The sequence below is a fragment of the Triticum dicoccoides genome, chromosome 4B (genome assembly GCF_002162155.2).
Source record: "Triticum dicoccoides isolate Atlit2015 ecotype Zavitan chromosome 4B, WEW_v2.0, whole genome shotgun sequence".
Lineage (NCBI taxonomy): Eukaryota > Viridiplantae > Streptophyta > Magnoliopsida > Poales > Poaceae > Triticum > Triticum dicoccoides.
The window spans coordinates 392,602,235-392,624,223 of record NC_041387.1 but is presented as its reverse complement, the minus strand read 5'-3'; the positions used below and the strand labels follow the sequence as shown (position 1 = coordinate 392,624,223).

At 44.4% G+C, this 21,989-nt stretch overlaps 1 protein-coding gene across 1 annotated transcript; it reads right to left on the bottom strand.

The window, feature by feature from the left end:
* Positions 1-19,664: 19,664 nt before the first annotated feature.
* Positions 19,665-21,553, bottom strand: LOC119296279 (NAC domain-containing protein 92-like). Its single transcript, XM_037574679.1, has 3 exons — positions 21,185-21,553; positions 20,798-21,075; positions 19,665-20,690 (listed from the first exon to the last, which is right to left on the bottom strand). Exons 1-3 carry the CDS (start codon positions 21,396-21,398, stop codon positions 20,157-20,159), a joined length of 1,026 nt encoding a protein of 341 aa, XP_037430576.1. The 5' UTR covers positions 21,399-21,553; the 3' UTR covers positions 19,665-20,156.
* Between the last annotated feature and the right edge of the window lie 436 nt (positions 21,554-21,989).

Sequence of the window (21,989 nt, the reverse complement as noted above, 5' to 3'; positions counted from 1 at the left end):
GGGAAGCACCTTGTTTTTTTTCCTTTTCTTCTCTTTTTTCCTTTTTCAAACAATTCGGGATTTCAAAAAAGGTTGCAATTGTGAAATGGTAGTGAATTAAAAAATTGTTCATGATTTGAAAAATTGTTCGGGAAATGATAAATGCTCATGGATTTAGAAAATGTTCAATGAATTCAGAAACAATTCTTGAATTCAAAAGATGTTCATGATTTTGAAAGAATGAACATTTTTATTTTGATGAACAATTTTTCATGAGAATTTTCTAATAATGACGAACATTTTTTTGTATTCAATGGACACATTTTGAAATTGATAACAATTTTCTTCAAAATCCATGAACAAACATGGAATTTGATGAACAAATTTTGAATTTGGATGAATATTTTTTTAAATCTGCTGAATTTTTTTTGTAATTCTATGAACATTTTTCAATCTGGTGAACCAAAAAATGTTCCCGAATTTGCAAAGAAAATTCACAAAAAAGTGAAAATTAAAAAAGTACAGAATTTCAAAATCTTATCATGATTTGAAAAAAATGTTGATGAGTTTGAAAGATATTAGAAAATTGAAAATTGAAAAAACAAGAATCAAAAAGAAAATGGAAAACAAAAAAGAAAAGATAAGCCAAAAAGAGAACAGAAAAAGGAACAGAAAAGAAAATAAGAAAAAAAAGGAAAGAAACAAAAAACCGAAATAAATAATAGAGAAAAACAGAAAAAACTAGTTCAGGGAAGCTTCTAGAACCTTCCCAAAACCGGTTGGGGTAAATCCTTAAAATGGGCCGGCCCGTAGAAACTCCTTAAAATGGGTACGGTCACTCCGCGGCGACCTGTGCGCCAAATAGGATGCACAGCCTCAAGCGCCCGATCGTGGAACTAGTGCCGGCACAGAAACGTGGAGCGCGGGCCATTAGCATGTCGCACGCAGGTCGGTCAACCTTTGAATTTTGCAAAAAAACAATAAAAGAGGGGAAATAAAAAAATGTCAGCATTTTAATAAGTTCATGGAATTCGAAATAGTTCCTATATTTTTTGCTAAAAGTTTATCAATTTTGAAAAAAAAGTTCACCAAAATTTTATAAAAGTTCATTAATTTTTAAAAATTCATGATGTTGAAAAATATGGATTTTAGAAAACATCAATTTTGGAAATAAAAATCATCTACTTTGAGAAAAGTCATTGAGTTTGAAAAATGTTCATCTGTATTAAAAAAAGTTCGTGCATTGTCGAAAAAGAAATATTAAAGAAAATAAAAAGAATAAATTAAAAATAAAAATGACATAAAAATAAAACAAAGTCGGTCCATAAAAAACAATATCGAAAAAAAACCCGGCTAGGAAGCTTCTCGAAGCATCCCGAAACCAGCAATTGAACTGTCCTGGTATACCTTTTAAATGGGCCAGCTCATGTAGCATCGATGGAGGTAAGGGACCTGTAAATGCGCTGCTTTTATGTTGTTTGCTCTAGGATAAAAACTTTCCACGTTCTCCTGATACGGAGAAATTATTACTTGTAGTCGGGTGTTTTGCTTGTTCCCTTCCACTGTAGTGAGATAAAATTTAGAAAATCCTACTCCCTTTGATGTTTTTGTTAAATCGAAATCTGTACCGTATGTTGGTAGTTTCTTTACGAGCATCTCAAGCATGGTAGTGCGGTGCGCAAAAAAAAATTACAGCACCAAAATAGCGTTTTAGCGCCGGGGGGGAGGGGGGGGAGGGGGTCGAGGCACTGCAAAAGTTAGCGTGCCGCTGTAGCGCTTCATCAGGCGCGGTAAAATCCAACGCACGCGTCCAGCCGACGCTTGGAGCTGGAGCTGGTGCACAAAATACTCAACACGTTGAACCTTGTTAACCGTGCGCGGGATTATAGCGCGACTGCTGGAGCGCTACTTTCGGTCGCGCGCTATATAACAGTTTTATCCAACGTGCGGCTTGTTCAGCGCATCGGTTGGAGATGCTCTAATGAAAATCAACATGGCGTCCCATTGTATAAAAAAGAAAATGCAGCCATTGACAATGATGGGCTTAAGATCGATGGAGGCATATAAATGTTGGAGTGGCAAAGGAGCAAACATCCTTAGGATGGTTCCAAAATAGCTTCTTGTCTGGTTTAACGCACATTTATTATGGTGTTTTCATTCCCTCCAAAACTCTCCAAGTTCATGGGAGTTTGCAAGGTTGTCATCGCGAAACGTATCCTCGGGCTACAAGTGTCGTGAGACGCATTCCTGCCACATAAAACTACAGGTTTTCATTTGACCGGCAAGGTACAACACTTTTATAAGTGCGCAGCTGAAACCTGAAACGCCAGTAGGCAGTATTATATGCTGAATAAGTAGGGAATTTTTTGACTAATTTAACCCACAAATAAATCTAGCATGGCATGGATAGAATTAACGACATACCCATTCTCATGTAGACAAGCAAGTGCTATGCAAACAATAGACGCATCTACACATAATGCTAGTACTGCTAATGCGGAAATAAACAGGAGCGGGATAAACGTGTTGTACCCTCCAGTAGGCCAGGCAGAAGCCGCCGCGGCGGTGGCGGCAACGGCGTCCTCGACGGCTTTCTTGTCGGCCTCGAACTTCTCAGCGATGAGACGGTCGGTGTCGGAATGAGACATGGTGATGATGAAGGCGACGCAAACGTAGAGGAAGCAGACGAACGGAGACGAGAAGTCGCAAAGTCGCTTCCCAAAAACCTATTCGCCCCTCTCTCGTACAGAATCCGGAGAGGTGGGGTTTCAGAGACCTGCTCTCCCGTCGACCGTGTACGCGGCGGACAAGATGGAGTCATCGGCCGCAGCAGCAGCAAAGGAGCGACGGTGGGCAGTGCGCGTGGAGCAGATGTGATATGTTCGTGGCGGCTAGGGTTATGAGACACCTCACACTTATATAGGCGCAAACGCGTGGAGAAACGTGGGCTCGATCCATGTCCGAGTCCGTGACAGCCCATGATTCGACGTCTCAGATCGTGGCCCAGCTGTCAGAAAACTCTCCATTACAGACTGGCAAAAATAAGCGCATAGGTGTGAGCTTGACACGGCTCATTCCGCAACCCGCGTCGCGTCGTGACGAGGTGGACGGCAGAGGAGAAGTGCGCGAGGGTCTCTTCTATTATCAAGATCCAATAGCATGCAGGAGAGAAACCATTATAAGGAGGTCTAACTCTTCTCCAACTTCCGGGGTGGGACTAAACTTTTCGCTACACCTAGTGCCAATTAAACCCACATGGGCCTTTAGAGATTTTCAGAAATTGTTAGATGGGCCCTAGGCGCACCCTAATATTTCAACAATCCCCCACCAGATCTCGAGGGCCTATTGTGTCCTCTGTTTCAATTGTTGTTTCGATATACGAGTGTTTCACTGAAGACCTGATAAGGTTGAACTTCACCCAGAGCAAGTAGCTACACCCCTTTACAACTGAACAATGGACTATGTCTTGAATTGTCAGTTTGGCATAAAGAAGCTTCACCACATGTCTTACTAGTACTAGGCTGCCAAAGGCTGACCCCTACAGTAGGCCTGATCTATTCATGAGCTTACTAGAGATCACCCAAATCTCATAGACTGTGACCAGCAGTCGGGCTCATATAGGTGTGTTCCTCCAAAGATCGCTCTGTAGGATAGCATTTTGCTTGCATAAGCTTTGGAACACATTAAGACAATAGTCATCCTACCATACAGTATCGAGAGTGTTGCACCTTCAAGGGAGTGGGTTAGTATAGGTAGTCTCCTCAGTTCACCACTGACTTGTTTTCCTAGGTCCTACTTCACGGGATCTCCGATCTCATAGGCTGGATTACCACCACGGCAACTCATGTGGGTCTCATACAAATCTCCCTCGATGCATTATCTATCACAACACGTGATAGCCCTTTTGTAAAGGGATCTGCCAGATTCTTAGCCGTTTGGACATACTCCAACGCTATCACTCTAGAGTTTCTTAATTTTCTGACAGCTTTTAATCTCATTCTTATGTGTTTGTTGGACTTCATGTTGTCCTTTGAACTCTTCACTTTGGTGATAACAGTCTGATTGTCACAGTTCATAAGGATAGTCGGAACCGGTTTATCTACCAATGGCAAGTCCATCAAAAGATCTCGAAGCCATCCTGCTTCGACACTAGATGTGTCTAATGCTGTTAATTTTGCTTCCATAGTCGATCTCGTTAAGATCATTTGCTTGCAAGACTTTTAGAAAACAACACCACCTCCAAGAGTAAACATATACCCAGTTGTGGCATTCATCTCATCAGTATCAGATATCCAATCCGCATCACTATACCCTTCAAGTACCGACGGGTATCCAATATAGTGAAGTCCATAGTTCATAGTACCTTTTAGATAGCGCATAAATCTTTCAATAGCATTACCAATGTACATCACCCGGTTTGGAAACAAACCGGCTCAGTTTGCTCACAGCAAACACGATGTGAGGCATCGTCGCGCTCGCTAGGTACATGAGTGAACCAATAATTTGAGAGTATCTCAATTGATCCTTAGCCGTGCCTTTGAACTTTCTGTTGGGAAACATAGTAATTTCAAAAAAATTCTACGCACACGCAAGATCATGGTGATGCATAGCAACGAGAGGGGAGAGTGTTGTCCATGTACCCTCGTAGACAGAAAACGGAAGCGTTAGCACAACGCGGTTGATGTAGCCGTACGTCTTCACAGCCCGACCGATCAAGCACCGAAGCACGGCACCTCCGAGTTCTTGCGCACGTTCAACTCGATGACGTCCCTCGAACTCCGATCCAGCCGAGTGTCGAGGGAGAGTTCCGTCAGCACGACGGCGTGGTGACGATGATGATGTTCTACCGATGCAGGGCTTCGCCTAAGCACCGCTACGATATTATCGAGGAGGACTATGGTGGAGGGGGGCACCGCACACGGCTAAGAGATCAATGATCAATTGTTGTGTTTATGGGGTGCCCCCCTCCTCCGTATATAAAGGGGGGAGGAGAGGGCCGGCCAAGGGGAGAAGGCGCGCCCGAGGGGGGCAATCCTACTCCAAGTAGGATTCCCCCCTCTTTCCTAGTCCAAGTAGGAGAGGGGAAGGAAGGGAAGGAGAAGGAGAAGGAAGGAGAGGGAGGAAAAGGAGGAAAGGGGGGCCGGCCCCCTATTCCAATTCGGTTTGGGCTAGGGGGCGCGCCCTGCCTCCTCTCTTCCACCACTTGGCCCATGAGGCCCATTGCTTCTTCCTCGTATTCCCGTAACTCCCCGGTACCCCCGACAATACCCGAATCACTCGGAACCTTTCCGCTGTCCGAATATAGTCGTCCAATATATAGATCTATACGTCTCGATCATTTCGAGACTCCTCGTCATGTCCCCGATCTCATCCGGGACTCCAAACTACCTTAGGTACATCAAAACACATAAACTCATAATATAACCATCATCGAACTTTAAGCGTGCGGACCCTATGGGTTCGAGAACTATGTAGACATGACCGAGACACATCTCCGGTTAATAACCAATAGCGGAACCTGGATGCTCATATTGGCTCCCGGATATTCTACGAAAATCTTTATCGGTCAAACCGCATAACAACATACGTTGTTTCCTTTGTCATCGGTATGTTACTTGACCAAGATTCGATCGTCGGTATCTCAATACCTAGTTCAATCTCGTTACCGGCAAGTATCTTTACTCGTTCCGTAATACATCATCCTGTAACTAACTCAGTAGTTACAATGCTTGCAAGGCTTATAGTGATGTGCATTACCGAGTGGGCCTAGAGATACCTCTCCGACAATCGGAGTGACAAATCCTAATCTCGAAATACGCCAACCCAACAAGTACCTTCAGAGACATCTGTAGAGCACCTTTATAATCACCCAGTTACGTTGTGACGTTTGGTAGTACACAAAGTGTTCCTCCGGTAAACGGGAGTTGCATAATCTCATAGTTATAGGAACATGTATAAGTCATGAAGAAAGCAATAACAACATACTAAACAATCAAGTGCTAAGCTAACGGAATGGGTCAAGTCAATCACATCATTCTCCTAATGATGTAATCCCGTTAATCAAATGACAACTCATGTCTATGGTTAGAAAACTTAACCACCTTTGATTAACAAGCTAGTCAAGTAGAGGCATACTAATGACACTATGTTTGTCTATGTATTCACACATGTATTATGTTTCCGGTTAATACAATTCTAGCATGAATAATAAACATTCATCATGAAATAAGGAAATAAATAATAACTTTATTATTGCCTCTAGGGCATATTTCCTTCAGTCTCCCACTTGCACTAGAGTCAATAATCTAGTTCACATCGCCATGTGATTTAACACCAATATTCATATATGTATATGATTAACACCCATAGTTCACATCGTCATGTGACCAACACCCAAAGGGTTTACTAGAGTCAATATTATAGTTCACATCGCTATGTGATTAACACCCAAAGAGTACTAAGGTGTGATCATGTTTTGCTCGTGAGAGAAGTTTAGTCAACGAGTCTGTCACATTCAGAGCCGTATGTATTTTGCAAAATATTCTATGTCTACAATGCTCTATACGGAGCTACTCTAGCTAATTGCTCTCACTTTCAATATGTATCCAGATTGAGACTTAGAGTCATCTGGATCAGTGTTAAAACTTGCATCGACGTAACCCTTTACGACGAACCTCTTGTCACCTCCATAATTGAGAAACATATCCTTATTCCACTAAGGATAATTTTGACCAATGTCCAGTGATCTACTCCTAGATCACTATTGTACTTCCTTGCCAAACCAGGACAGAGTATACAATAGATCTGGTTCATAGCATGGCATACTTTTATAGAACCTATGACTGAGACATAGGGAATGACTTTCATTCTCTTTCTATTTTCTGTCGTGGTCGGGATTTGAGTCTTACTCAATTTCACACATTTGCAACACATGCAAGAACTCTTTCTTTGACTGTTCCATTTTGAACAACTTCAAAATCTTGTCAAGGTATGTACTCATTGAAAATCTTATCAAGCGTCTTGATCTATCTCAATAGATCTTGATGCTCAATATGTAAGTAGCTTTACTGAGGTCTTTCTTTTAAAGAACTCTTTTCAAACACTTCTTTATGCTTTTCAAAAAAATTCTACATCATTTCTGATCAACAATATGCCACTCACATATACTTATCAGAAAGATTGTAGTGCTCCCACTCACTTTATTGTAAATACAGGCTTCACTGCAAGTCCGTATAATACTATATGTTTTGATCAACTTATCAAAGCGTATATTCCAACTCCGAGATGCTTGCACCAGTCCATAGATGGATCGCTGGAGCTTGCACATTTTGTTAGCACCTTTAGGATTGACAAAACCTTCTGGTTGCATCATATACAACTCTTCTTTAAGAAAACCATTAAGGAATGCAGTTTTGACATCCATTTGCCAGATTTCATAAAATGTGGCAATTGCTAACATGATCCGGACAGACTTAAGCATCGTTACAGTTGGGAAAATCTCATTGTAGTCAACACCTTGAACTTGTCGAAAACCTTTTTGCAACAAGTCGAGCTTTGTAGATAGTAACACTACTACCAACGTCCGTCTTCCTCTTGAAGATCCATTTATTTTGTATGGCTTTGCCGATCATCGGGCAAGTCCACCAAAGTCCACACTTTGTTCTCATACATGGATCCTATCTAGATTTCATGGTCTCCAGTCATTTCGCGGAATCTGGGCTCATCATCGCTTCCTCATAGTTCGTAGGTTTATCATGGTCTAGTAACATGATTTCCAGAACAGGATTACCGTACCACTCTGGTGCGGACCGTACTCTGGAAGACCTACGAGGTTCTATAGTAACTTGCTCTGAAGTTTCATGATCATCATCATTAGCTTCCTCACTAATTGGTGTAGTCGTCACAGGAACCGGTTTCTGTGATGAACTATTTTCCAATAAGGGAGCAGGTATAGTTACCTCATCAAGTTCTACTTTCCTCCGACTCACTTCTTTCGAGAGAAACTCCTTCTCTAGAAAGGATCCATTCTTTGCAAAAAATATCTTGCCTTCGGATCTGTGATAGAAGGTGTACCCAACAGTTTCCTTTGGGTATCCTATGAAGACACATTTCTCCGATTTGGGTTCGAGCTTATCAGGTTGAAGCTTTTTCACATAAGCATCACAGCCCCAAACTTTAAAAAACGACAACTCCGGTTTCTTGCCAAACCACAGTTCATAAGGCGTCGTCTCAATGGATTTTGATGGTGCCCTATTTAAAGTGAATGTAGTTGTCTTTAATGCATAACCCCAAAATGAAAATGGTAAATCGGTAAGAGACATCATAGATCGCACCATATCTAATAAAATGTGGTTATGATGTTCGGACACACCATTATGCTATGGTGTTCCAGGTGGCATGAGTTTGTGAAACTATTCCACATTGTTTTAATTGAAGACCAAACTCGTAACTCAAATATTCGTCTCCGCGATCAGATCGCAGAAACTTTATTTTCTTGTTACGATGATTTTCCACTTCACTCTGAAATTCTTTGAACTTTTCAAATATTTCAGACTTATGTTTCATCAAGTAGATATACTCATATCTTCTCAAATCATCTGTGAAGGTCAGAAAATAACAATACCCGCCACGAGCATCAACACTCATTGGACCGCATACATCGGTATGTATTATTTCCAACAAGTCAGTAGCTCGTTCCATTGTTCCGAAGAAAGGAGTTTTAGTCATCTTGCCCAAAAGGCACGGTTCGCAAGCATCAAATGATTCAGAACCAAGTGATTCCAAAAATCCATATTTATAGAGTTTCTTCATGCGCTTTACACCGATATGACCCAAACGGCAGTGCCACAAATAAGTTGCACTATCATTATTAACTTTGCATCTTTTGGCATCAATATTATGAATATGTGTATCACTATGATCGAGATCCAACAAACTATTTTCATTGGGTGTATGACCATTGAAGGTTTTATTCATGTAAACAGAACAACAATTATTCTCTGACTTTAAATGAATAATCGTATTGCAACAAACATGATCAAATCATATTCATGCTCAACGCAAACGCCAAATAACCTTTATTTAGGTTTAACACTAATCCCGAAAGTATAGGGAGTGTGTGATGATGATCATATCAACCTTGGAACTACTTCCAACACTCATCGTCACTTCCCCTTCAACTAGTCTCTGTTTATTCTATAACTCCTGTTTCGAGTTACTAATCTTAACAACCAAACAAGTATCAAATACACAGGGGCTACTATAAACACTAGTAAGGCACACATAAATAACCTGTATATCAAATATACCCTTGTTCACTTTGCCATCCTTCTTATCCACCAAATATTCAGGGCATTTCCGCTTCCAGTGACCATTTCCTTTGTAGTAGAAGCACTCAGTTTCAAGCTTTGGTTCAACTTTGGGCTTCTTCACGGGAGTGACAACTTGCTTGCCATTCTACTTGAAGTTTCCCTTTCTTTTCCTTTGCCCTTTTCTTGAAACTAGTGGTCTTGTCAATCATCAACACTTGATGCTCTTTTTTTTATTTCTACCTTCATCGATTTCAACATCACGAAGAGCTCGGGAATCGTTTTCGTCATCCCTTGCATACTATAGTTCATCACGAAGTTCTAGTAACTTGGTGATGGTGATTAGAGAACTCTGTCAATCACTATCTTATCTGGAAGATTAACTCCCACTTGATTCAAGCGATTGTAGTACCCAGACAATCTGAGCACATGCTCACTAGTTGAGCAATACTCCTCCATCTTTTAGCTATAGAACTTGTTCGAGACTTCATATCTCTCAACTCGGGTATTTGCTTGAAATATTAACTTCAACTCCTGGAACATCTCATATGGTCCATGACGTTCAAAACGTCTTTGAAGTCCCGATTCTAAGCCGTTAAGCATGTTGCACTAAACTATCAAGTAGTCATCATATTGAGCTAGCCAAACGTTCATAACGTCTGCATCTGCTCCTGCAATAGGTCTGTCACCTAGCGGTGCATCAAGGACATAATTCTTCTATGCAGCAATGAGGATAATCCTCATATCACGGATCCAATCCGCATCATTGCTACTAACATCTTTCAACATAGTTTTCTCTAGGAACATATCAAAATAAACATATGAAAGCAACAACGCGAGCTATTGATCTACAACATAATTTGCAAAATACTACCAGGACTAAGTTCATGATAAATTTAAGTTCAATTAATCATATTACTTAAGAACTCCCACTTAGATAGACATCTCTCTAATCATCTAAGTGATCACGTGATCCAAATCAACTAAACCATAACCGATCATCACGTGAAATGGAGTAGTTTTCAATGGTGAACATCACTATGTTGATCATATCTACTATATGATTAACGCTCGACCTTTCGGTCTCAGTGTTCCGAGGCCATATCTGCATATGCTAGGCTCGTCAAGTTTAACCTGAGTATTTTGCGTGTGCAAAACTGGCTTGCACCCATTGTAGATGGACGTAGAGCTTATCACACCCGATCATCACGTGGTGTCTGGGCACGACGAACTTTGGCAACGGTGCATACTCAGGGAGAACACTTTTATCTTAAAATTTAGTGAGAGCTAATCTTATAATGCTACCGTCAATCAAAGCAAGATAAGAAGCATAAAAGATAAACATCACATGCAATCAATATAAGTGATATGATATGGCCATCATCATCTTGTGCTTGTGATCTCCATCTCTGAAGCACCATCATGATCACCATCGTCACCGGCGCGACACCTTGATCTCCATCGTAGCATCATTGTCGTCTCGCCAACTATTGCTTCTACGACTATCGCTACCGCTTAGTGATAAAGTAAAGCAATTACAGGGCGATTGCATTGCATACAATAAAGCGACAACCATATGGCTCCTGCCAGTTGCCGATAACTCGGTTACAAAACATGATCTTCTCATACAATAAAATATAGCATCATGCCTTGACCATATCACATCACAACATGCCCTGCAAAAACAAGTTAGACGTCCTCTACTTTATTGTTGCAAGTTTTACGTGGCTGCTACGGGCTGATCAAGAACCCTTCTTACCTACGCATCAAAACCACAACGATAGTTCGTCAAGTTAGTGTTGTTTTAACCTTCTCAAGGACCGGGCATAGCCACACTCGGTTCAACTAAAGTTGGAGAAACTGACACCCATCAGCCACCTGTGTGCAAAGCACGTTGGTTGAAGTAGTCTCGCGTAAGCATACGCGTAATGTCGATCTGGGCCGCTTCATCCAACAATACCGCCGAACCAAAGTATGTCATGCTGGTAAGAAGTATGACTTGTATCGCCCATAACTCACTTGTGTTCTACTCGTGCATATAACATCTACGCATAAACTTGGCTCTGATACCACTGTTGGGGAAACATAGTAATTTCAAAAAAAAATCCTACGCACACGCAAGATCATGGTGGTGCATAGCAACGAGAGGGGAGAGTGTTGTCCACATACCCTCATAGACCGAAAGTGGAAGCGTTAGCACAACGCGGTTGATGTAGTCGTACGTCTTCACGGCCCAACCAATCAAGCATAGAAAGCACGACACCTCTGAGTTCTTGCACACGTTCAGCTCGATGACGTCCCTCGAACTCCGGTCCAGCCGAGTGTCGAGGGAGAGTTCCGTCAGCACGACGGTGTGGTGATGATGATGATGTTCTACCGACGCAGGGCTTCGCCTAAGCATCGCTACGATAATATAGGAGGACTATGGTCGAGGGGGGCACCGCACACGGCTAAGAGATCAATGATCAATTGTTGTGTCTATGGGGTGCCCCCTCCTCCGTATATAAAGGGGGAGGAGAGGGCCGGCCAAGGGGAGGAGGCGCGCCCGAGGGGGACAATCCTACTCCAAGTAGGATTCGCCCCTCTTTCCTAGTCCAAGTAGGAGAGGGGAAGGAAGGGAAGGAGAAGGAGAAGGAAAGAGAGGGAGGAAAAGGAGGAAAGGGGGCCCGGCCCCCTAGTCCAATTCGGTTTGGGATAGGGGGGGCACGCGCCCTGCCTCCTCTCTTCCACCACTTGGCCCATGAGGCCCATTGCTTCTTCCTCGTATTCCCATAACTCCCCGGTACCCCCGAAAATACCCGAATCACTCGGAACCTTTCTGATGTCCGAATATAGTCGTCCAATATATCAATCTTTATGTCTCGATCATTTCGAGACTCCTCGTCATGTCCCATCTCATCCGGGACTCCGAACTACCTTCGGTACATCAAAACACATAAACTCATAATATAACCGTCATCGAACTTTAAGCGTGGGGACCCTACGGGTTCGAGAACTATGTAGACATGACCGAAACACATCTCCGGTCAATAACCAATAGCGGAACCTGGATGCTCATATTGGCTCCCACATATTCTACAAAGATCTTTATCGGTCAAACTGCATAACAACATATGTTGTTCCCTTTGTCATCGGTATGTTACTTGCCCGAGATTCGATCATCGGTATCTCAATACCTAGTTCAATCTCGTTACCGGCAAGTCCCTTTACTCGTTCCGTAATACATCATCTTGTAACTAACTCATTAGTTACAATTCTTGCAAGGCTTATAGTGATGTGCATTACCGAGTGGGCCCAGAGATACCTCTCCGACAATCGGAGTGACAAATCCTAATCTCGAAATATGCCAACCCAACAAGTACCTTCGGAGACACCTGTAGAGCACCTTTATAATCACTCAGTTACCTTGTGACATTTGGTAGCACACAAAGTGTTCTTCCGGTAAACGGGAGTTGCATAATCTCATAGTTATAGGAACATGTATAAGTCATGAAGAAAGCAATAGCAACATACTAAACGATCAAGTGATAAGCTAACGGAATGGGTCAAGTCAATCACATCATTCTCCTAATGATGTGATCCGGTTAATCAAATGATAACTCATGTCTATGGTTAGGAAACTTAACCATCTTTGATTAACGAGCTAGTCAAGTAGAGGCATACTAGTGACACTATGTTTGTCTATGTATTCACACATGTATTATGTTTCCGGTTAATACAATTCTAGCATGAATAATAAACATTTATCATGAAATAAGGAAATAAATAATAACTTTATTATTGCCTCTAGGGCATATTTCCTTCACTTTCGAATCAACACACTAGGATTATATGGTGTCTGAGATGGTTTGCAGTCCGAATATCCAAAACAACTCAACACCTTCTCAATATAATGGGATTGCAGAAGTGTGATCCCACCCTCATTATCTCTTAGTAGCTTGATGTTCAAGATACACCAGCCACATCAAGGTCCTTCATCTCAAAGTTCTGAGATAGAAATGACTTGACCTCCTCAATGACTTTGAGGTTGGTTCGGAATATCAGTATGTCATCAACATAAAAGCACAGTATAACTCCTTCACCCCCACCATGTGTTAGTATACACATTTGTCAGCTTCATTAACAACGAAGCAACAGATGTTAGCATTGTATTAAACTTATCATGCATTGTCTAGGTGCTTGTTTCAGGCCATATAAAGATTTCAGAAACCTACACGCTTTTCCTTCCTGACCATCTGTCACAAAGCCATCTAGCTGTTGCATGTAGGTTTCCTCGTTTAGCTCTCCATTTAGGTAAGTCGTCTTAACATCGGGAGAGGGGCGAATAGGTTTTTGGGAAGTGACTACGCGGCTGCTCGCCTTCATTCGTCTGCTTCCTCTACGTCCATGTTGCCTTCATCATCACCATGTCTCAATCCGACACCGACCGTCTCGCTGCTAAGAAGCTCGAGGCCGACAAGAAGGCCGCGAGGACACCGCTGCCACCACCGCCGCCGCAGCTTCTGCTTGACCTACTGGAGGGTATAACACGTTTATCCCGCTCCTGTTTGTTTCTGCATTAGCAGTACTAGCATTATGTGTAGATGCGTCTACTGTTTGCATAGTATGTGCTTGTCTAGATCAAAATCAGTATGTCGTTAATTCTGTCAATGCCATGTTAGTGATTTGTTTGTGGATTAAATTAGTCCAGAAATTGCCTACTTATTCAACATTATAGATCATACGTACTACATGTATGTGTATGTCTCTCGCTTGTGGAGACTCTCTCACACACGCACATACATCAGTTGCCTTGCTTTCATGTTTTGTTACTGTTGGAACCGAACAGGAATGGTGCCTCCGACTTTGTTTATGGTAATCGAGCCATGGAAAAAAATACACTTTAAGAGCATCTACCGCCAGGCGCCCCAAACCCGCCTTATACGTCCGGACGGGTCGTCCGGTCACAGACCGGTCACGAAATTTTGACACAGACGGACGTCTCAAACAAGCCTCAAATGTCCGAGCTGACCTGCATCCCTCATTCAACCAAATATGGGGCGTATATGGGGGCTCCTGGGCGCGTCTGTCAACCCCACTGTTGGTCGTCGCGGTCCCACCTGCATCGACTGAAGCTTCGTCCTCTCTCATCGGTGCACCCAAATGTTAGTCCCATATCACCGGGCGAGGTGGACGCCGACCGGCTTAAATAGCCGTGCCGCCGCATGGCGGCAAGCTTCTCTGTTGTTGTGTAGGTCTATCAATTATCGTTGCGTGAGCGAGATAACTTGACACTAGACTGTATTTCATTAACTGACGATTGTTCATAGTGTCAAGTTCGTCTCGTTCATGTAGGTTGATACCCCCTACTACAATGACAGTAGATTTTTTATTTTGTTCATCCTTTTTTTGACAAATGTAATTCATAAAAAGCAGTACAAACATGAATGTTTCCTTTGTCAAGGAGATAAACCTGACTAATCTTCTATGTGATAAATATATAAGATTCATATTAACAGTGTATCTTCTTTACAATGGATCCAATGACGTCAAGACATATCGCTTCGGCATGACCCGGCTATTTAAGCCGGTCGACTAACTCATCACGCGGCGAGATGGGACTAATACGGGTGTGAAAATATTAAATATGAGCAATTTTTGATGTGTTTTGACAGCCCACCTGTCCCAAGACAGGTGAGATGAACGTCGTGCATGACGCTGCATGTAATAGGTGTTTTGAAAATAGTGTATGTGATTGCAAATGGTAAATTTTAAGGCTCATCTGGTCACTGTCCGCGGGCGCATTTGTAGACGTTTGAGGACCCAAATTTGTAACCTACGGTTGTAGATGCTCTAACTTATGTTTCATTCGCTTGTGTGTAGGGCGTTGGACATAGGTATAGGGCGTACCTACCAACCACACGAAAACATATGAGATCCAGAGAGAGTGTAGGTTTACGCATACACCAATAAGGCGGTGACTCGTCAAGGTCAGAAAGGCGTCCTGCTTAATTAGGCGAGGAAAATATGCCATGTGAAACATACCTTGTGCATGCTAGAAAAGATGCGTGCCACGGCAGCGAAGCTGGCTGCAGAGATATGGACTGTCTGGTCATTCAAAGTCAGCTCTAAGATTTGTACATCTCTTCTACTCCAATTAATACCGTATGGATCTTTTGCCCATCAAGGTTAGGCAAAGTTTGACACATGTGCAGATCGTCGTGCGATGTCTCTTCTCGTTAAAATTAAGTCAAAGGCTTGTAGTTCACTTAAAGCATTAATCATGATCCGTTCAATTGCGGGGAGAGAAAGTATGAAATGCTTTGAGTAGCAGAAACTGAGAGACTCTTTTTAACTTGGAGATATTGTGTGATTTGTGGTCAAAAAACTCCTTTTTGAAGCTCAACAGGAGAGCGGAACAGTTAACTTTTCTACAGTATTTTTATTTTTGAAATAAACGCAGTAGAGCTGCGAATTTCATTAAGAGGAACCAGCTGATAGCCGAAACTTTTCTACAGTACCAGCGAAGAAAATTTTCACCTAGGAAACAGAGGGAGATGAGAGAGAAAGAAAGATGAGAGTTTTTTGGATATAGAAAGAATAAAATCGCGCGTGAAACGTCTTGGGCGAGAGGGCGACGTGGATGAAACGAACCCGTCCTGTCGTGGACTGATGCCCCCTCCACAAACCACCCAAAACCAAGAACATCGGTTTTTTTTCAAGAGAAATTTTCAATCTATTCATAAATTCATGACAGTACAGAAAACACAAGAGGTAATAAAAATTACAACTAGGTCTATGGACCACCTAGCAACTACTACAAGCACTAGCGAGCCGAGGCGCGCCGCCGTCATCGCCCCTTCATCACGGGAGTCGGGCAAACCTTGTTGTAGTAGACACTCGGGAAATCGTCGTGCTAAGGCCCCAAAGGACCAGCACACCAGAGCAGCAACCATGGCCGATGAAGAGAGTTGTAGATTGGAAAGATCAAACCCAAAAACCACACGAGCGAAGACGAACAAAAACTAGATCCAAATAAATCCACTGAAGACCAGCACCGATCGAATCCCATGAGATCCGACGGAGACACACCTCCACACGTTCTCCGACAACGCTATTCGCACCATCAGGACGGGGATTGGACGTGGGAGACATTATTGCTACCGAGGGACATCGTCGCCGCCACACAACCCCAACCAAGACGTTCAACCTAGCAAAAACAAGAACGGAGTCCCTCCCGCCGACGGGGGGCCGAGATCCTCCGCGACCTCCACAGGCCAAAGGCCATCGGAGGCGGGGCAGATCCGCGGCGGCGCCGACGGGAGGAGAAAAACATGTGTGTACAGAAACTGTGCCTGCAAATTACAATGTTTAGAGCACTTTTCTACAAAGAACGATGCTATGAAAGCCTGTCTATCTATCTATATCAACATAAAAAGACCCAAAGAAACATATCCAATTAATCTCGGCCATCAAATCATGTCAATCCAACGACCTAGACTGCTTCAATGTCGAGTGCTCAACATGTTTACCGTGCAGTTAATTTAATGCCAAATATAGTGCTAATCACATAATAACATGTAAATAATATCATACTCTCTCCGTCCCATAATATAAGAACGTTTTTGACACTAACGTTTTTATATTATGGGACGAAGGGAGTATTTAATATCCGCATGCACTTAATATACTTTCAAATCAACGTGCATTGGACATACACATTGACTAGTCTAGAGCTAGAAATGCAAGCGACTCCTCTACAAAACTGTTACCTCGCACTACGCGTACCGGATGCTGTGCCGAATGTGTTTTCCAGCTATAAACTCCCAACAAGAAAAACTGTGCTGCATTATAGTGATTTCTTATGTCTAAAAGTAGAGTTTCTTTCTGGGGACAGAAGTAGACTGCACATATCAATCTCTCACAAGCCAAACAAGTCAAGCGTAGAATCATAGAGACCGTGTGGGCAACACAACATTCCTGTCAAGGTGGATTGCAAACTTTATGAAAAAGGTACCTCATCTCACTCGAAAAGTATGTGGAGAGTCCATATCAGCCATTACTCCTGGATCCCATTTTGCTATGCCAAATCTTTCTCTTGCTAAAAGTGCAACCTGTCCAGTAATCTAGAGGCAGATGCGATGTAGCGGTCTCAGATTAGTGTCAACCTGTGGTTGGATGGTTAGAGGGACTGTGGTATCCCTAACCCATCAGGGTTCAAATCCTGATGCTCGCATTTATTCCTGAATTTATTTCAGGATTTCCGGCGATGCGCATTCAGTGGGAGTAGACGTTCCCGTCGACGACGAGGTGCCTATGGCGACTTCGTAAATTTCAAGATGATATGCCGGCTCAGTCTTTCGGAGGTGCTCATAGTGGTAGGGTGTGCGTGTGTGCGTTCATAGGAATGAGTGTATGCGCGTGTATATGAGCGCTTATGTCTGTACTGATGTTCAAAAAAAAAAAGATTAGTGTGTGTCCTGTCCATTTCTTGAAGTGCTCCTGTGCCCCTCGTTCAATGGACAGAGAAAACAGAGGAGAACCGGCCACTAGTTTCTACTACTCTTTGATAGCCGATAAACTAACTCGAGGTGTGAACCGCGTCGTCGTACTACTAGTTAGGCATGTACAATGGTTGATAAGATAGTTTTATCGTAAGTCTTGCATGTATATTAGAGATGACAAAAAAAGATGTCTACAATGGGTAATCTCTTAGCCTTATCTTCAATACCTAGTTGTTTCTAAAAACATAATGAGACATATTGTGTTAAGAGATCATCTTTTGCCTTCTCTTAATTAAGAGAAGACAAGCTTTCTCTTATGATTTCTCTCTCCTTCACCTCATTATTTATCCTACGTGGCATTGCTAAGATAGAACCATTATACATGCCAGCATTATCTCACCGGCCGATACCGTTTGCGCCAACGCTCTGCGGTTGCTGGATCACCAAATGAAACTTTGGTCTGCCGGATGCAAGACCTTGGATCGGGAGTAGTGTTGGTGGGCCTGTTTGTCTTGGTAGTTAGTGGTCACGTCCCGAACGATCCCTGATATCTAATCTGATGCAGAAACGAATGCTTATTATAGATGCTTGTGTGAAAAGAAAAGAAAAGAAAAGAAAAAAAAAAGAAAACATGGAAACGAAGAGGCCCCACGTCAAGCGCCATTGGCTGTGTCTTGTCAAATCACCGGATAAAATGGGTACAAAATCCGCGCCCTAATCAACAGACTGAAAGCAACCTGCATCTGGACATCCACATCGGATTAATTAACCAAATTCTTAGGGAAATAAATAAACAAATTGAGGATCCTTAGGGGCAACATGGGTTATGCACCCTCCTACCCTTGCTGACCATCTCTGTTTGTTTAGACCTCCCTCTTCCTCCCTGCGATCATTGACGAGGAGTTAAACAACTTGTTGGCTAACCTATAGCTATAGCTCCTGGTGGTGGAGCCTAAAGTTGTGACGTCACTGCGACTGTGCGACTTGGACAGCTAATGATCCAATCCGAGTTCCCACAATATTACAGTAGTTTTCATGAGTCTAGCTTAGCCTTTCCTTGTTTTTTAAGGGGCAACCGAGAAATATTCGCCAAGCGGACGTCCGTAATAAACTACTCTACTACTCTAAATTTGAGTAAATATATTTCCATGCGTCGCAGCTGAATGAATGAATATAGATGGAGGAATGATTCTTTCACAAAAAAAGAAAAAAGGAATGGATGGAAGATTCCTGCTGATCCTCGCATCCTTTTCCTTGCTGCACCGTCTTCGTCTTGGCCGGGTTTTGATGCAGGAAGGAAGCGAGCGCGTGCCAACAGCGAATAGATCGCCACACCTTGCGTCCAACGGAAAGCAAGCGGTTCCCGGCGCGCCTCACCTCTATATGTGACTGTATGCTGTGCGCGCACGCAAAATCGAGGGCGAGAGAGCGGCTGGCCCGTCCCGCTCGTCGCCGTCGGCCGGCGTGTGTGTGAGCGACAAGTTTTCGCCCCCACACCCCGCGTCGAGCTAGGGTTGGTTCTTGGTTGGCTGTTTGGTTGGTTAGGATCAACGGATGTGCTCGTTTCCTTCCTCTCTTCCGTTGCTGCTGGATCGCTTGGAGACACGAGAGACGCGGGGCGGGCCGAGGGTTTTCCGAAACGAGATAAGGCTGCAGCTTGTAGAGGGGTAGTACGTCTATGTGTCGAGTTCACCAACTGGACGCCATGACCACGACGTGCTCCGGGAATAATTGGAGCCCGCGGTGGCCCCATCCGTCGGCCCAAAACCATTTATCTCATATCTCCCCTTGCTAGATTTCGGAAGGTCCCCATGAGCAGCACCAGAAAGGAGCAACCCAGTGATTAATTAGCAAGTGCAAAGCGGTACAGAGAGAACACAAGCACCGATTCACATAGTGACATGTCAAACTCAAGCAATTAATGATCAATGGTGGTACATGTACATACAAAGCTACTAGTAGTAGAGCTAGCTGGCTGGCTCATCAACGGCGCCCAAATTAATCGATTCACAAATGGATCTGAAGTCGTCCCCCCTAATCTACACACATTAATTGTATAACCATCATGCTGCTACTGCTAGTAATTAATCACAATCAGAATATAGTTGTAGTGATATGTACACACAGATCAAGATATGAACCTAGGACTAATTAATTTAATAACATGATTAAGGATGCCTAGCTAATCCCTGGAGGTCTGTCGGTCTGTCTGGATAGATAGTAACCTGATCCGACCCGAGAGTCCTCCGGAAAGAAGATGATGCTGCATCAGCAAACCACTAACACGAGCATCACACACCAAGTTAAGTAATCCAACTGAGTAATTAATCAACGAGCCAGAACCAATCGAGCGAGAATCATGTGGTAGGTGCAGCTCCGGCCGGCTTCAGTACTTCCAAATGTCGGCGAGGTTCAGGGCGGGGTACTCGTCGAATTGGTCAAGGAACTCTTGATTCTGAGACGACGGTGTCGCCGCCGATGAGATCTCCGCGCAACCGGCGGCGTTGGGGTCGGTGCTCAGCCCGGTCTCGCGGGACGGGCTGAGCGCAGACGTCTGCCCCGAGACCTGCTCCGCCTTGCAGTACCTCCGGATCGCCGGCGACATGTCGCCGGAGTTGGCGGCCGGCAGGGAGAAGTAGGGGCTCGAGTACATCATGTGCGGCGGCATGTGCTGTTCCATCTTAACCTGGAGTCCGGAATGGGCACCGGTGGCGTAGGCAGAGGTGGACTTGAAATCGATGACTTCGTCGACGTCGCCGCCCAAGGGAGGGTCCATGAGGGGCGGCAGCTCCCCAGAGTCAAGGAAGTCAGTGATGAAGCCCAAGGAGCTGACTCGCTCGATCCCGGCCTCCGCCGCTGCCATTGCCCCGTTGGTGGCCGTGAGCTCTTTGTTGAACACCTTGGACACGGCCCACTCGTCCTGCACGCGAATCATATACTCATATTTAGCACTCATGAATGAAGCCAGAGAGAAATTAAGGAGAAAAATAATTGATAATGAATCAGGAAGGAGGATCGAAAGCAAACCTTGGCGGAGCGCGGGAGCGGGTGAGTGAGCTTGCCCTCGAGGCGGAACTCGTGCATGACCCAGCCGGTCTTCTCGCCGCGGGGGGCGCGGCCTAGGTAGAAGACGAGCGTCTTCTTCATTCCGACGAGGATGCCCCTCCCCCGGAAGATCTCCTTGTCCTTGCCGGTGGCCTTCCAGTAGCCGCTCTCGGTGGCGCGGTTCGTCCTCGTCCCCGTCGGGTACTTGCGGTCTTTGTGGCAAAAGAAGTACCACTCCTTCTCGCCCATCTTGGCCTTGCCTGTCCGGTGGAAACACGCGACTAAGTAAGGCAAGATTCCCACGGCCGCTCGGGCTCGGATCAAGCAAGTGCGCGCAAAGGAGCAGCTTAATTTGGGTGTGTTGTGTACCTGGGAGATGCCATGGCTCGCACTTGTTGAGGTCGACCTCGCCGATGACGCCGGAGCAGAAGCGGTGGTCGAGCGCCTTGGGGGTGAGGTAGTGCGAGATGATCTCCTCGTCCGTGGGGTGGAACCGGAACCCCGGCGGCAGGTCCAGCCCGGCCGCCGCCGCCGCCGCCGCGTCCTCCACCTCCGCCTGGTTTACCACCGACGCCTCAGACATCTCCGCGCGCGCGCGCGTGCCCCAACTCCGCCGGGCACCGAAGCAAGCTAGCTAGAAGAAGAGGAAATGGAAGCCGAGAGAGAGAGGAAGAGGAAGAGGCGTGTGTGAAAGAGGGAGAGAGAGGCGGGTTTAGGAACAAGGGAAGGGAGAGAGACTGGGCCGGGGGGAGGAACCGAGGACCGGCTTATATAAGGCTCCACGCGGTCACTCGCGCAGAGAGAGAGAGAGGCGTGCTGCGTGCGGGAGGCGGCTTGCGGGCCAAGACCCCTCCCACTTCTTACCGCGCGGAGTTGTGCCCCGTAAGCAACTCTAATTACTTGTCCTAATCTTAATGGCTCTTGATTCATCCTCTACCTAGGCCCCAACTTTCTCACATTCAGAAAAAAAAAAGAACTCTCTCACATTCAGAGTATTTTCTCCTCCTCCACCGGCCCGTGTCCTGTCCCGTGGAATGAATATTCACGTCCGATCACGGCTAACGCGACAACGATGCGTTGGACACAACCTGACTTCTTCTTATTTATAAAATATTTTCTCCCTTAAATAAAAACCCATAGTAGGAGTAGTACTAGTAGTAGTAGTTCATACATA